We start from the raw sequence: 17,862 nt of genomic DNA, 5'->3' as shown, positions 1-17,862 counted from the left end.
TTTCCCTTTTTTGTATTATGGATACGGAAGTTAAAATTTTTTTTTTAAGATGAACATATTCGCGTATTAATTACTTGCCTGACATGGCTTCTTCCCGAAATTTACTTATCGTGATCTTTTTACCCTAGAGGGCGCTAACTAAATGTAAATATTTAACTAAATCTGCCAAACGCTAGGGCTTCACGCAACAGAGGTGTACGCGTAGGGGGGGGGGCATAGGCAGCCCATGCCCTCCAAGCCAACCAAAATATGGGGGGGGGGGAATTAAAATTTCGGTGCAAAAAATTAAAATATCGGAAAAAAATACTCTTTATATGTTATATCAACCCCAATTTCTGTTAATTCAAATGCTTTTTGAAGCGTGGTAACTCAAAATTTCTCGGGGAGAAAATTTTTGTGCTCTTCCAAGCCTTTTGTGCCCCCTCCAAAGGTCAATCTTGCTTACTCCCCTGCCAAAAGTAATAATGATGTCTAGATACATAACCATGTAATCTAATTACATAGATACATAATCTTGTGTGATCTAATTAAATAAATATATAATATATTTTAGTTACATAATCTATTTAAAAACTAGATTATTTATATTCATGCAAAAAAATTCAAATTAGAGCTTTTGAAAAAAAATTTAATTTCTCAAAAAAGGTAATAAGTGAATCAGAATTTTAAGATTCTTTAAATTAAAAAATTAGGTGTGATTTTCTATATAATTGTCTATTACTCCTACTCTTAGACATACGAATATAGAATGAAAAAATAGATAACCTGACATTTTCTGAGCAGAAAAAGTTAAAAAATCATTAGGCAAGTGGTTAAACACAAAAACTGAATACTTTTACAATATGTACTGCAGCTATTGTAAAATGTTTGCCACCTTGGTGTATAGTACCTACAAACTAGGAGCCTACTGTGTATACATAGTATCTATAGTTCACGTTCCCCTTTTCTGAACTGTTTACAGCCGTATTATCCATCAGCCGGGTCATCTTAACAGTATCATAGGCTTCCAAGAAAAGCGATTTTTCTGAGGCCCCTACCTTGCTAAAAATAGCCGCCTACAATTTACACACTTGCAGTCGAAAATTGTAACCAGATCTAATAGTGATTAAGCCCTCTCTGAGCTTGAGACAGGGGTGGCTCTTGGGCCGTACGACCGAAGGATGCCTTCTCGGTGCCCGGGGCAGACTTTTCCTTGAGGCTCCTCTTGAAAGAGTTATTGTTATGCAAAGCAAATGTTAACTTTTGTGGGGCCCCCATTCGGCTCGGGGCCCAGGGGCAGTGCCCCGGTTGCCCCAGCCTAGTTACAGTCCTGTTGAGGCGGCTCTTGGGCCGAGTTGAAAGGGCGAAAAAAGCTTTGTCAACTAAAAAATGTGGGTAGGAAGCACCAAAAATAGGTCTCGCACGGGTAGAGATTTTTTCTCGAGCCTCCCCTTATTTGAGACCCCTGTGCCATGCCCAGGTAGGTCCATGCGTTAAGGCTGCATTATCCATCAGCAAGCTATGAAACTTTGGGAACGTTTTTAGGAAAACATCAGGAAACAATCGAAAGTAAAGTAATAGGCCTAAATCAGTTCCGACATTCACAACCAGAGAGTATTTGCTCATATAAATTTTACAACACATGATAAATCTTAAAATAATGTAGCCCGTTCTCAAGTTTCACACACATTGTAGGATGTCTAATCTTCAACAGAACTGTTTCCGTTCAAATTTTTTCACTGACGACTGTGACGTCTGTTTTACAAAAACAATGCTTTTGCACCAGAAACATTGCGGAAATTTTCAGTCTTTGAAAGAGCTTAGGAAACTGTTCCCATCCATACATTATGACGATCTCACAGAGTGAGAGTTTTGTATTTTTCTTTCTGATACATTCTTATGGCTATAGACAGCTCGAAACGGAGGAACTTTATACACACCCTGTTTGCATGCGTATAAAAGATTATTTTCTTCATTTACTGTAAAAACGTTTTCTTAACTTCACTAGTACTGTACTTCCTTCAATTTTAGTACCCGTTTTTAATGTAGAAAACATGTGAAATACACAGTCTAGTCACAATGTGACCACCGAGTTAGTAAAAGTTAGAAAAATGGTTATAAACCATTCCTATTTACATCATACTCATTAATTATTTATAGAGTTATGCAATTAGTTACTAATCACTAATTTATTTCTGTGATTGATACAGTTTCCTTAGTTCAAAAAATTATTAATTAATAGTAATAATGTGCTTGCAAACGTTTCCATTTTTCGGACTTTTACCCAGGGCCGCAACTAAATACTTGGTCAGCCGGGCAAGTACGCATTTAGGTGTGTCCCCCCGTAATGCTGAAGGAGAGGTTGAAGGGTTAAATTTGTGCCTCCTTTTGCCCTGCGACAGGGGGCACCATACCCGCTTGCTTCTCCCTAGTTGCGGCCCCGCTTATACCAGCTCAAATAGGTAAGTCCTAAGTTCCATCGTTAAAATTATGATCTACCGATCACGGATATTGTGCGAGTAACATATATACCAATAATTTATTTGATATATTTTAAGTTAAAGATTATCCGAGGGATATGAAATTGGTGTTTTTCTGGAAACTAATAATTTATGACAATTGATTGAATTTTTACAATCGGAAGAATAATTTTTGCTTTGAAAGCCATATAGGAATACACATTTATGCTGTATGTATACGTGGAAAAAAATCAGCATCAAATCATTGCTTTAACTTTTCCATTACTAATGGTACATACTTTTAAGTACCACTAATTTTTTACCCGTGCATACGTTGATGGGCGTTGGTATTTTTTTAAGTATAAAGGCTGTATAACTATTTTACGATCGTCATATGACAGCACAAGTGTGGGACTATGTTTAATTAACCCGCTGTTAGCTATCTTGGGAGTTACATGAAAGTATATAACTTTATACAAGGCACGTGACGTATACAACGGAATTAAAGGCACAGTAACGAAAAGACGCGAACTTTACGTCATACGAGTTGATTGGGTTAATAAAATTCAATTAGATGTTTCGTCCTTGTAAAAGTGTTTACTGCATTGCACTCTAAAACACTACTTTTACAAAACATTTCCTAACAGATTATGGCTTCCTTTGGTAGTTAAAATACATAAATACTCATTATTATGTGTTATTCAATGTTTTGAATTGGTGGTTTTTTTATTGTAAGCGTCGAAACTTTCAAGTACCATGTTAATTAATTCATTGTGTACTAAAAGTAATTAGAACCAACACCAAAAATTTACATGATAATTATTTTATTTTTTTTATAATGTGGTAGTGAAAGAGTTAAATCAGGGGTGTTCAACCTTTTTGAGAGCACGGATCATTTAAGTGACTTGAAAAATAATGAAATGAACCAATTTTATAATTTTGGATTTTTTTTCCAATTTTAAGTAGCACGATGACGATTTTAAAACAAAAACTAGCATCACGTTCCGTGGAATCTATGAGCAAGGCAACGACTAAAGGAATGACAGGTGGGTCTGGTCACTAGGGGGTGCAGAATTTACACTTTGTTAATTTAAAATAAAGGTGACAAACGGATGTTTACCCCGAGCATCAGAATACATTTTTTTCTAATTACGGCCCGTCCCTTGGACTTACGCATGATATATTTTTTAGATGTCCTTTTACATCTGCAGTGGAAACTACAATAAAGGTTCAAATCATGATACACAATGTTTAATCACAAAAATATAATAAATAACACTACATTTAACACTGACTTCGTACACTAGGGACTGAGTTTTCAAATTTAAATTCAGTTTGCGACTGGCTCACATTGGTGATTAATTAATTAATAATCAAATTAGGTTTGAAATCACGTTTCACATCAGATGACTATCGTGGGCTACGGGTTGAACATGTACGTTTTAAATGCCGAGCAGCACTTTATGAGTAAGAATTAAAATATGAATGAAAAAGTATTTTCGTCTGGAATTGGTTTCCTGTTTATCCTTTTTCTAGTTCGTCAGTCAGTCAGCATGTTTGGCATTTTTTTCGGGAACAGAGAAGAAAAAGAAGAACGCACCCGCAGAATTTTTCTTCTTTGTTCCAACAGACTCTCGTAGACTGAAGGTCTTGGAGAAACTAGTGCAAGGGCAACGGGGGAAACAGCAGCCAAGAAAGATCGATGGAGGCAATTCACGTGCTGAACCAAAACGATCTTGCTCATTCTTTTCGCTGCAACATCATCAAACACGCCACTGAATAATAATTTGTTTTCGTGAAAACTCTAATTGGATGTATTAAAAATGTATGAATTTTGTTAGTCTGTAAACAAAAAATAAAACAAAACGTTTATGTTGCAGCACAAATTTTTTATTGCCAAGGAATTGGAAAAAAAAAGATGATGAAGAGATTCGAGAATTATACATATTTCTTCCATTTATTTTATCACGTTATAATAAATGGTGTTGCTCGTGCGAAATTCAGTGGAAAATGATTTTTAACTGTGTTATGTAATAATTGATTATACGTTATTAATATTATGATGTTAAATGCAGTATGAGTAGCTGTTATTTCTAAAATTAAAATAAAATATGCATAAAAAAATATCAGAAAAAGAGGGGAATTGAGTATGGTATTTCAGTTTCGTGAATGGTTTGTTTTTAGTTCCGTAAAGTTTTTAATACGGTTCCCAAACGAAAAAAATGGCTTTCACTAAAATTTGGGTGTCTCCATAATACACGTAAACAATTTACAACTTAATACTTTAAGGGTGTTGGTGCACGATCTTGGCTTCCCATGCTTTACTATGGGAAAAATCTCCTTCCTTTAAGGAACATTTAAAAATTTTCTATCCACTTTAAGCACTCATTTTTTTTCCCTGAAATACTACGGATATTTTTACACAATTTAACACGAACATTTAGGATTTTAATTGTTGGAATTTGTAGAATTGATAGAATTTTAACTTCAACAATATGCAACCTTTTCAAAAATCACCAATATTTACCCATATTTTGTGACATAAAAAATTTTAAAATAATTAAAAAAATCCTGGTGTTAAAGTACATAATGACATAGTGTTGAGAGACAGTTTCGAGACATTTGAATGAGTGGTGTTAGAAACAATTTTTCTTTTCTAACAAAAAACTTAAATTTGAGAAAAAAGCATTTTAGTAGAAAACATTAGCATGTATATGCCTGCCAGCTGTTTATATTAAAATATTTTAAAATATTTCTAGCACAGGGTAGGAAAAAAACTTGGAGAATACAGTTAAATGCAGAAAATTTCATAGGATTTGACAATTGAAAATTTCGAAAATGTGTTTTTTGGAAAATTTGCGTGCATTAAGCCCCTTAATTTTAAATTGTTTGAAAAATCGATATTTGGAATTCGTGACTTTTACGATTGTTTAGGTATTAACTTTGAGGCAAAAATCAAGAATTAAGATCATTGATACCTCGATGAATTTTCCTTCAAATTTATGGAGTAAATTTCTTATGGTATAATAGAAAGAGGCACAAATCTTACTAATGACATTTTTCTCTATTACGGGGCGTATAAAAATTTTAATTTTTAGATTTTTTCCAATCATCCCTTCTAAGGAAGTGAAACTGCCACAGTTTGAGTTTATTTTTTTGCAGATATTTTTTCATGTCTGATTTTAATTGTAGAATCACCCACAGAAGTTTTTTCTCCTTTCGGACCTGTTTAGTACAGTATATATTGGATGTGAGTACTTGAATGCATCTAATGAAAATATCATTTCATTTTCGTTTTTTGGAAAAATTCTAGAATGGTTATAATTCTTGAATAAAATTTTATATAATGGTTAATTCGAGGCTAGATTCATGTATTACAATGTTGGATCAGAATGAATGATTGATTTTCAAGGAATTTTACTCCCAAAAACTACGATCACAAATGATTCACTCCAGACTGGATATTAAATTAAAAGAGATTAATTAAGAGGTACAAATTAACTACCATATTAACAAATGCAAGGGGCCTATTCAGAAAAACTGTGTTATAAATTTTGAATCTATTGTTTGGTCATTGATAACTCTGGAGGGCGTGCTCAGGAGAAATGTCTTTGAAATGTTTCATTCTACGTCGGAACGTGATTTTGGCTGTCGGAAATTAAAAAAAAAAACTTCACTTGTTATTTTTATCTTGGATTATGCTTGCTATGCAGCCAGGTGGTGAGATCTAATTTTGGATTTACGGCAGTCTTGCAAGACCGTCTTCGTTGATGTTAAACCTAATGATGGAGGAAGTTTTTGTGGCCAAGATATGAGGAAAAGGACGTTGCAATTTTTATTACGATCTTCCCCATACTTCCGCTAAACCGAAAAAAGTTATGCCTTAAACATATGTCTAAAACTGATTTGCGTACACTTTCTCTCGTTTCAGATGATGGATTATAGCTACGACAGATGTTCTTTTTGGTTATTGTTTAAATTGAGACCGTTCACCAGTTCCTAAAAGTGCTAAAATATCATTAGCTTAAGCTTCTATTGGGCCTGATTTTGCTCCTCCCTCCTAGTATTTGCTCCACTGTCCCATATACATTTTTAAATAACTTTACGCCTATGTAGAGTATTGATGATGAGAGCAAAATTTCATTTTTTTCTGAAAGAGTGTAATAAAATAATTTATTTTTCAATTACCAATTGCTTTTATCAAAGTATTTGGTGAGGATACGGTAAATGAATGAGCCATTCAGAGATGGTCCCGAAAATTCCAATATTACGATCTGACCCTTGAATATGAATCGCGTCGACACACTCAGCACCAACCATTGACGACAACGAACTGCAAATTCGACAGTTTCCCATCACTTACAAGCACTTGGCAAAGTCAAGAAGCTCGATAAGTGGGTTTCTCATGAGGTTCGGTGAACAAAACATGAAGTGACGACTGGAAGTTAGCACTTTCATGCCTTCAGGAATAGAAAGACCGAGTTTTTTAACGTAGCAGTTATATGTTTCAAAAAATGGCTAGTGTATATTAATTTTCACTGATTTTGCCCAGTGGTTAGATATAAATGAGGACCTTTGGAAATTGAAACAAGAATTTTGACTTTTTTTTTCAGGAAAAATGTTCAATAATACTGTATATTGTAACCAGAATCGCTTTTAAGGAGTTTTCCAGCCCAGAACGCTGGAGTTCTATGATACTGGTATACGTGCACTGCCATCTCGATGAGAGAGATGTTTTGCATATAATAGTGCCTAAAACAGTCTGTTTTAATTTACGCACATCATGTTTACAATATTAAAGCTTAGTCGAGTCGTATTATATTCTTAATAAATATAGAATAAATTCTACTTTTACGCAATTTAAATCTCAATATTTCACTTCGTTCTATTGGTTTAATCATTCTACGCTGAAATACATTGTTCACTCTCATTTAAAATATATTGTCTTTTAACCGTGTTCATCACAAATAAACTACTTTATTTATGTAATGTTAATTGCATTTCTAGTATGTTAATTTCGTCATTTACATACTTAAAGTTTTCAGAATCGCTTCTGTAAATCAGTTTAAAGAATAATAAAAGAAGTGGTTTTTCGAAATTGAATGAATCAGACGGGAAAAAAAATACAAACAACTTATTAACACAAAATTTATATAATTTACATCTAAAATGTTGCACAAGTAGTAAAACCCAAAACAAAATTTGGATATATTCTGTGATTTGACTTTGAATATAACTTTCGGTTGCTTACTTAAAAGCACGTTTTGAGCTGTTATGCGATTTTCTTTTGTGTGTTTAGGGAGGAACACATTCAACTTACTCCTCCAGCGAAAGTACGGGTGACGTATTACGAATGTCAAAAACCTCATTATGTCACAACCCCAGATTCTTCAGAATTTTCATTCAACCTTCTTACTCTTTCATCGACCATGGCTTCATCTGAAGATGTCCAGAAGTATATAAGGTGAGTAGTATAGTGATTATTGTTGACAATGCAGCGTTTTTTAGTTTGCACTTATCTTCTGAGTTTGTTTATTGTTTTTTTCACTGTTTTGCTCCCAATGTGCTGTGATAGTTCTCGAACCCAGCCGCAGGTTTGAAATTGGTGTATCCATCTAGATTCATCTAGTATTAGGTCATTTGAGATATATATGGCTCTGGCTTTGGAACATGATTAAGCTGCGTTACAGAAATCACCAGGGCTAGAAAAAGTACGAAAAAAAAACTCAAGTAAAGACTGCATCAGAATTTTCTGCCTATTAACAACATTTATAAACAAACTTCATCAATGTTCATAACGAAATTAGATTTTGACTTCAATGGATATTAAAGCTATTAAGTAACGCTTGAAAATACTATTTGCATTAATAAAATGTGAATACTGCATGTAATAAAATTGCAGTAGGTGAAGTAGCCTCTGCCTTCCTTTCCTACAGTGATAGATCTGTACTCGAAGAGATTTCTGACTTCCAATGTAAAACAAACTTTTGTTCAAACATCAACCGTAAAATGTGATGGCACTAAAAATTGAATAGCATTAAAGTCAACGCTCGTTTTTACGAACCCGTACGGACTTGAAAAATTAGTTCGCAAAATCAGAAATTCGTAAATGGGAGAGACATTTTAGAGAAATAGCATATTTTTTGAGATTAGTTCGTAAAAAAGTGCAATTCGTAAATTGGAGGTTCGTAAAATCGAGCGTTGACTATTTAAATCGGAATTTGTTTTTTTCATTAATGAAACACGGCCTGTTTCTCATAAGTTCGGGCCCCGGGCAAATATGTATTTCCGGTGATACAGTGTTCTTTGAGGCAGAGGCGTAGAAGGGGAGAGGAATCCGTGCCTATAATACAAAAGGCAGCTAATTTCAGAGCTCTGAAAATTTGTGGGTTCTTGGCACGTTGCCCATGTGAGAAACAGGCCCTGATGAAACAACTAATGTGTTTAATGAAAGTTACCTTGAAATTATTAACACTAAAAAACTTGCATTACTTTACCTAGTATTATAATTGATTTGATCTGTATGCCCAACAGTATAAACACGGGAGTGGACAATCCTTTTCGTCCGGAAGGAGAGCTCAGCCGTGAAGCAGAAAGCCTTGTAAAACAAGTGCAATCGGGTCAGTCACTTGCATCTTTGACTCAACAAAACGAAAGTGAGACCACAAACAAAACCTGTAAAGATGATTCTCTAGTCAACATAACAGAGACTTCCCCAGCCCCTGCTGTTATTGAAATACAGCACGGTATTGTGGTTCCTCCTTCGTCTTCTACAAATGTTGAACAGGTCAAGATAAAGAAAAAACCAAAGTGCTTTTGCTGTGTTATATTGTAACGGATAGTAACTTTTCTCTGTAAAGTTTCTGAGCAACGAACAAAGACCACGAACATATTAAATCACAATTTAATCGCAGGAATACTATTACAGAAGGCTTTCTCGGTGGCCTAAGCATATTGAGCGCAGAAATCTTGCTCTAAAAATGTTTTATAACAACCGAGCCATAAAACGCATAAATAATGTCAAATACTGTGACTTGCACAAAAGTATATTTCTAGGACTATATATGAACAAAAACGAATGGAAACGTGCGAAGGAAAGCAGAATGATTTTTGAAAACCACTGCTGTTCGAAGAAAAGATTGCTTCATATCGGTAACAAAATATTCAATCCTACTGAAAATCTTTACAGCAGTACGTTGCTGGTGATTCTTTGTACTCGTGAATATGTGTTTAAAGCAGTTATGATTAATAACAGTTAACTTCATGAATAGATACTGCTTTCAATAAGATCGTAGATGATAGTTTTCGTAAGTCTTCCGACTGAAGTTCCAATAAGGATCTTGGTTTCTGCCAGAATTTCATAAATGCAACTGGTGTATATCTTTTGGAGGCAATTATCAGCCAATCATATAATTTCAAATAATGAATATTTAATAAAATAATTTTTCATTCATGTGTGTAGATGTTTTCAATAAAACTCATAAAATTGTATTTGGACAGTTTTTCCTTCAAAAGTAATTGCACATCAAAATTTTGGCTTGGATTATATTCACCCTTTCGGAAATTACACGTAAAATCATATGCAAATCAATTGATGAAAACTGGCCGTTCCCTCAAACCCGTTTTGTCTTAAGCTAGTTGATTGTCCAGAGTATCTACAACAAAGTTTCTCAAACTTTTTTGTCCTAAAGACTCCTATCTTCTGATCCGTATCGTCTTCCAACTTGAACCAACCCATATAGGATCCTATACCCATTATTTCTATCGCCCACCCCCCTCCGGTCCATTCCAGCGGCAGTGATATTGCCCACTTTGCGAAACACTGATCTAAAAGAAGTTGATGCAAAAGTGTACCTGTTCCACTCGTACAGGGTGGGTCGCAAAAAATGATGTAAGTGACTGACAAAAATTAATGATTGCATTTGGACGTTTGTGAGGTTTGTAAGGAAGAAGTCGGGGAGGGGCGACAAACTTCAGTAAGTTATTGAAGTTGGGCTATTCTGTCTTCTGTCGCGCGCACGCACACACATACACCATTGCCAAGCAGTTAATCAGCAGTGGAGGCTAAAGGGCCTAACAGCTGCGAAGACAGTATTTTCTCCAGGGTAGGGGTGGGGTTAATTTTTTAAGCAAAAAAAAATATATATGTGTATAATATTGTGCCAAAAAGAAAGGAGGATGAACTCCAACGCCCCCCCCCCTTCCCTGCGTACGCAAGTGGGGCCAAACCCAGTCTTCATTAAGCAAACATAAAAACTAAAGTCGGAAAAAAAAACACCTCACAGACAGAGATCGTCATTCAGTATCACGTGTAGCGAATAATCCATTAACGACCTAACAAGAATTGTTGTAAATTGTCAATAAAAGAACCCCATTCATCAAATTTCAGATCGCTTATTCAGAAGTGTACAGTGCATGGCATGAACATTGAAAAGCCGGAAGAACTGCCATTAAAATCAATTAATTTTACACTGCAGTCTAGTTTCTTTGTACCCCCACCCGGTCAGGGCCGGACCTTGAATCCTGCGAACTACATGGCCGCAAAGGGCAGAATTTTTAGGGCGAAAGCTGAAGGGGGGAGGGGTGATTTTCTTATCACCAAAATGTTATTCGCTTACATTTGAAAAATGTCCAGAACCGTCCCGGCCCCCGGTGAATATATACAGGGTGATTCCATTATTTCCCTTGCCGCATTTTATTGGCAAACAGTTGATCCTAGAGGCATACTACTAGTTAAAAAAAGTATCCAAATAATGTGTAAAACTCGGATACGTCATTTATATTACAAGGGGCTGTATATATAGTTATTAAAATATAAATATTAACTTTTCATACGGACACCCTGTCCTCAAAAACCCAGTTAGAAAGTTGTTGAAGTGTCTCTTCCGCGGCCAACAAAAAGATTTCGCGTTTCTAAGTGCTATATATTCGCTAATATATTTGAATTCAAAAATCGAAAAAAGGTTGGGAAAGAACAGCGTAAACTAACGAACAAAGCTTCTTTCCCTCGTTTATGTTGCCCCCCCCTAACTTTTTTCCGGTTTTGAATTCAAATATCTCAGCGAATATCGCACTTAGAAAAAGTGGAATTTTTCAGTTGGTCTCATGGGAGGCAAGGAAACAATTCTTTGATTGGGTCTTTGAGAACGGGGTGTTTGTATGAAAAGTTTATATTTATATTTTAATAACTATATACTCAACCTTTTACAAAATGAATGACGTATCTGAGTTCTATAAGTTATTTGGATGCTTTTTCTAATTGAAAGTATACTTCTAGAGTCAACGGTTTGATAGTGAAATAAGGCAAGGGGAATTATTGGATCAACCTGTATATGTTACTGCCAAAAGCCGAAATCAGCCATTACGCGAACTGGCCGATTTCGTTGAAGATTGACCCGGACAGTGCCCGAATTTCTGGCTTTGGCCAGCCAGTTCATGAAGTGCCTAGTGATCCCTGGTCAAAGTCCGCAAAAAATGGCATGATTCGGGATCATCGGCAAGTTGCCGAATTTTTCCGTGATATAATTGTGGCCACGTCAGCTATGGCAACCCTAACGATCAAAGGAATCGGAATAACGATGCCTTAATTAACATAATCTTTTGAACTATCTTTTTTATCTTTTAATATATCATTTACTATCATGCTTCTATCGTACATTATCACGTTTTAATATTAATTTTTTGTGACGTAGGGCGCGGCCACAGCTCACACTATAGTGATTATCACTATACTGATTCGCACACAAGATACAAATCATATCGCAGCCACGATACGGTAATCATTTTTTTTTTCAAAATTTGACAGAAAATACTATATATATATTTTATTATATAGAGTTCTTTCTCTCGAATTTCCCTTTTTTTCTCTCATCACATATATGGAGCTAATCCAATACAGATACTATATAGGGTGTCCTGTAAGTGTTAGCACGGTCGTTATCGGAAAAAATTTGGGAAAGAACAGCGTTAAATGCAGGTAAATTTAACGCTGTTCTTTCTCAAATTCCCTATGTTTTTTGAATTCAAATATCTCTGTGAATATCGCAGTCACGATTGGAAAACTGGAATTTTTTCTGATGGCCTCAGAAGATAAAGGGCAACAACTTTTTAATTGGAAGTTAGAGCATAAGAGAACCACATAAAAATTTAGATTTTTTTGTTTTGTTACACACTGTATTTTCATTCTCAAAACTGGTACAGGGTGATTTTTGAACGCCTGTTAAGCATTTTTGAATGGAATCATACCTCTACGATGGACGGTTGAGATAAAGGCCATGCTAGCATTACAGGACACCCTGCATGTAGCCACGTGTCAGACATTGGCGATGAAAAAAATGGATGTAGTGCCTTTTCCGCACCGTCATCTTACATCAGCACATCGAACATTGGCCAGGGATCTCCATCCACTTCGCGTATTGACCAGCCAAAGCCCGAATCATTTCTGCAATTCAGACTTTGGCCAAACCTCTAGGACATTTCGCGAATTGGCCGCACACAATATTGTAATATATTAATACCTTGAGTTAAATCGTGTTTTTCCCCATTCAGGATTTATTAATCTCTTAACTGTTTTCAACGTAATATTACGTCAGCAGCAATATGGAGTAAATACTGTATATTTTCTGCCCCTGCCAAGTTCTTTTATTCAGACAACAAACCTCATGTCACCTTTTGTCTTCTGCTCTTCGTTTTCTGTCACTTCTTGAGACTGTTAAGCCCGTGATACACATGCTGCTAACAAGGGAAGGGTCCCAAGGTTACGTCTTCAAAATGTTTTGAAAAAATTACCACTGATTCTACTCATATAAATATGCACAAAAATATGAAAAAAAAATTCTGCGGAATTATTATGGGTCACTCAAAAAAAATGCAAATATTTATATTTTGAACGCCAATAGAGGCCAAGAATGAATTTAAAAATCCCACAACCCCCTAGAGTTACGTCATTCAAACGATACATCATCATCGGTGACATCATCCTTGACTTTAGCGATAGAGTTGGTTAGTGGCTATAGAGTTGGTGACATCCTCCTTGATGGCAGCAATGGACACGTTGACGGCTGCGCTCGTGGTTTCTATCCTGCCATTTACGGCGGCGGTGGATTTGTTCTCTTCCACGATGCCCAATTTCATCTGGCCTATAACATTCATCAACTGGTTCACCTTTTCATCCATCTTGTCCATATCCATCCCTTTGGTCTTTATCATTCAAGTCCTTGAATTATCCCGCTTCCGACACCAAATTGTTACGGATAATGTCTCTCACAAGCACTCGAGATGACAAAGTACGAAGCAATGTAGCGGACAACACAGATTTATTTTACAGAACAGCTGTACACGTATTCACAAGCAGGGCCGCAACTAGGAGGGGAGCAGGCGAGTCTGGTGCCCCGGGTGCTGAACCAGAAGTGGGTGCCGAATCACCCTTCAACTGCTTCTTCTACATTACAGAGGGCGCCAAAATGCCGGCTTGCACCTGATGACAAATTATCTAGTTGAGGCCCTGTTCAGAAGCAGCGATTTGAAATACGATCTACAAATAGAGTGTGACCGACAAATAAGACCTTGTCTTCTGACTCAAATTCTACAAACTGCTCTTGGGTCTCTACTGATGGCGCTACTACTATATAGACGAAAATAAACCTTCCAGAAAAATCTCGACGATTCTCGTGTTATTTCTATAATGACGTCGCTAAATCATCGCTGCCGCCAAACTTGCCAAGTTTGTCGTCAATTTGGCGAGATTTACAGAGAATCGCATTAATGAGGAAAAAAATGACTATTTACATAATTTTCGTTACAGTACATATATGCTGTACCGTATTATAACACAGGGTGCATATATAACTCCTCGCGCCGCAAATTACTAGCGAACCGTTGATCCTAAAGAGAAAAAAAGAGAAATCGACTAGGTTCCTAAAAAACAGAAGCTTGAGCAAAGAAAGAAAAGGAAGTTGTTATATAGACATAACCAAAGAAGCGTAAGAGGCGATAAGTAGCCAACTGTTACCATTTTTAATCATTTTTTGCGGTTCAAATAATTGCATTCCGCTGCTAATTTTTTGTTTCTGTGTGTTTCTAGGTGAGATGAATGTACTTGAATTTTTGCAAATTTTTTGAGGATTGACATCTTGGAACTCTTTCCTTGTTAGAAACGTGGAATTTATTATTTTTTTGGCCTCGAGAGGCATGGCAACAACTTTCTAATAGGGTTTTGTTGAGGACAGGGTGTCAGTCGAAAAATTTAATTATTTTTATTTTAATAACTATACAACCCCTTGCAATATGAATGACATCTGAAATCTACATGTTATTTGGGTACTTTTCCCATTTCGAAGTATGTCTCAAGTATGAACGGTTCCCCCTTTTTTGTACTGTGCGAGGAGTTAGCTATTCACCCTGTATACCAACAAAAAAAAAAACATTTTTTTGAAAAAACAATCCATTGGTTTTAAGTTCTTATGACATACTACTCACACACTAAAAAAATTTTCGTATTCACAAAGATTTTTATCTGACAGCTCGTAAAAAACCAGGAATTTATAATGCAATTAAATAGCGCACCGAAAATGGTTCTAAAATTGCTCGGTTTAGCCGTGATCTTGTATATCAAACTAGTTTGACTATTTGTTAGCAGATCCAAAGTTTACATCATAGAAAAAATACCAGTTTTTCAACACACCTTTCAGATTCTGCTCCGATCTTGTCACGATCTCTTTGAGCGCATACTTATACAAAATATATAAATATGAAATTTCATTCGTATACCTCAAGTATTGCGGCAACTTGTGGCTATATACTTTTCTTTATAAAGATCTTATCTGGTGAATGTTAACTAAAATTCAAAAATATTCTGTTGGCTATCTACTCATAATAAATACAAAAAATAAATTCAAAATGTGTGTAATGATATGTGTATAGTACCTCAAATGTGTTGTATAACAGTTTTATGATTATACAAAAAATTCAGATCATGGTCGGCACCCAAAATTATTCAAAAAATCTGTGTGAGAAAATCGCGCGATAGAAGTGAAATTTCCAGGTTTGACATATGACTAGATTCACCTCAATTGAATTTAATGTTAATTATTTAAAATTGAATTTAGACATTTTAAATTCAATTAAATGCCGTAATAATCCCATGTGTCTGGCAGATTTGTTCACTAAACATTTCTGGAGATAATCGTGGATTCGTGGTTGGCCCTAAATCAGAGGTTTACGGAAACTTTACCCCCCGACATGGTTCACATTCTTTGAAAGTAAAAAAATTCAAGGACTATTCAAGCACTTTTCCAGGCAAAATTTCAAAATTCATTGACATTCATATCACGGTAGATAAAGATCGTGATTTTTTTTAAATTACTTAAATTTTTTTTAATTTTTATGTTCAACATTTACTCATTTTTAATTTCAAGTTTGAAATTCTAATTTATTAAAGAGATAGATAATTTTTAAAAACAAATATAATTCTCGTTTCAACTTGTAGATAATGCCAAGTTCTATAGGTCTTACTTTTATAAAAAGCCATTGTAGTTTAGAACAGTGGTGCGCAAAATTTTTGAAGCGCGACCCTTTTGGCCAAAAAAAAATTTATCGGTGACCCCAATATGGGCTGACTATAGGTCCCGGCTTTCCAGGACATTTTGATTTTTCGCCAGTAACTGTGCTGTCCCGAAAACATTTTTCGGAACTCTTGTTTCGATTTTAATTAGACGATATTGACTTCCAAAAAGGTATTCAGTTTTTTTTAATACGAGTATCATATAAATATTTACTTTGTTTTTTGATGTACTTATTAAGTGTCCCTTATAAAGAAATACGATAAACATGTTGGTTTAAATCGAGAAGCTATCCATACTTAGAATAAGACAACCATAAGTATTCTTTATGGGCATTGTATAATATTTTATCATGTGCATATATTGTTTACAATTTTTGTTAATTGCATTTTTAATTGGGTTACTATATTTTTGAAATATATGACATCCATATTTTTATGGGCATCTTTTTCTCAGCCACCTCGTTGGGCATTTTGCTTGTTGTGGCGTTGTATTTGTATAAGATGGAAGTGTATGGCCCTTGATTTTCGTATACAGGGTGATTAAGAAATAATCATCCGATTTCAAAATGATTCTACACATGAAATCGACCATTAAAATTAAACGACCAAAAAAATTATTCATGAAACATAGACACATTTTCCCCCGTATATTCACACATTACTTATCATTCTATATTTTAATTTTAAATAAATATACAATTTTGAAATCGGGTGTAAGTCACAATGTCAAAGTATAATTATATTAAGTATACTAGCTTGATATCGTCAACCGCATGTCAGAAACATGAATGTATAAATTTTCCTTTTTTTATCAGCTGTTTGGATACCTTGTTTCATCTAAGTTGTACTTGAAACGCGAATATGTATCCTTATTGAAACACGTTACAAAACATTTTAAGAAAATAACTTCCATAGAGTAACATTTAAACGTCATTTCCCATATTCTTTTTTTCGCAAGGACATTGCGCATTCGTGGTTTTGGTATGACGGAGCCAATATATTGAATATTGTGCAAGTAGAATTTGATAAAATTACATTGTATGATACATTAGCGCAGCTGAATAAAGGCATTCTTTAGTTTCGACATATTTTTGAATGAAAATAAATTTCTCATTTGGAAGTTTCTATTTTAGAGAATCTCTCGCAATCCCATTAGTTCACTGACACGACTCCCAGGGGGTCGCGACTCACGGTTTGCGCACCACTGGTTTACAATGCAAGTAATCATATTTCTAGGGTGACTATATGACCTGTATTTCTGGGACGTTCCCATATAATTTTGGTTGTCCTAACTTTTCATGAAAAAATGTCCTATTATTCTCCACAAATTTTCAACAAAGCCTATTGAAATTTTTATTCTTTACTGAAATTAAGTATTGAAATTATTTCCCCTATCCTATGAATTATATTATGATAATTATGACTTTAAATATTGTCATGTGTTAAAATTTTTTCACCTCATAGAATTCATTTAAATTTACTGCTTCAATGCAATAATAGTGCTTTATTTTCTGTCTTTAGTGGGGTTTTTTTTTGAGAATTTTAGCAATAATTGGCAACTTTGCTTACCTTTGGCATCATTTTTGGAGACAACTAGCGATTTTCCAATATTTTTACCGAGGAAATATGTCAGCCCATATATATGCAACTGATATACATTAATTCAATAATTTAAAATATTTTAAAGCAATATCTTAAGCGCAGCGTTTTACTGCTAGATTTTAGGCAACATCTTTTTCAGCATAGAAATACCTCAAGTATGGGTGACCATGTCCTTTTTTGAACATGGTTTCTTAATCATTCTGTGATTATTGCTCTACACATTTTCGCCACAGCGGAATATGGTTTACAGGGGGGATTTAG

At 35.0% G+C, this 17,862-nt stretch overlaps 1 protein-coding gene across 1 annotated transcript in view; it reads left to right on the top strand.

Annotated features, from left to right (window-relative positions):
• Positions 1 to 9,891, top strand: part of LOC149080637 (uncharacterized) — a 28,088-nt gene extending 18,197 nt beyond the window's left edge. Inside the window, exons 3-4 of the mRNA XM_089239802.1 lie at positions 7,738 to 7,902; positions 8,973 to 9,891. Coding sequence (XP_089095928.1) covers positions 7,738 to 7,902; positions 8,973 to 9,273 — 466 coding nt within the window. The 3' untranslated portion in view covers positions 9,274 to 9,891. The remainder of the gene's footprint in view (positions 1 to 7,737; positions 7,903 to 8,972) is intronic.
• Positions 9,892 to 17,862: the final 7,971 nt, after the last annotated feature.

Source organism: Pholcus phalangioides, unplaced genomic scaffold, assembly GCF_987345545.1.
Source record: "Pholcus phalangioides strain wild (caught in Gottingen) unplaced genomic scaffold, Ppha-v1.0 ptg000011l_1, whole genome shotgun sequence".
NCBI classification, from domain to species: domain Eukaryota; kingdom Metazoa; phylum Arthropoda; class Arachnida; order Araneae; family Pholcidae; genus Pholcus; species Pholcus phalangioides.
The sequence above is the reverse complement of the archived record's forward strand: the minus strand, read 5'-3'. Positions and strand labels throughout refer to the sequence as shown.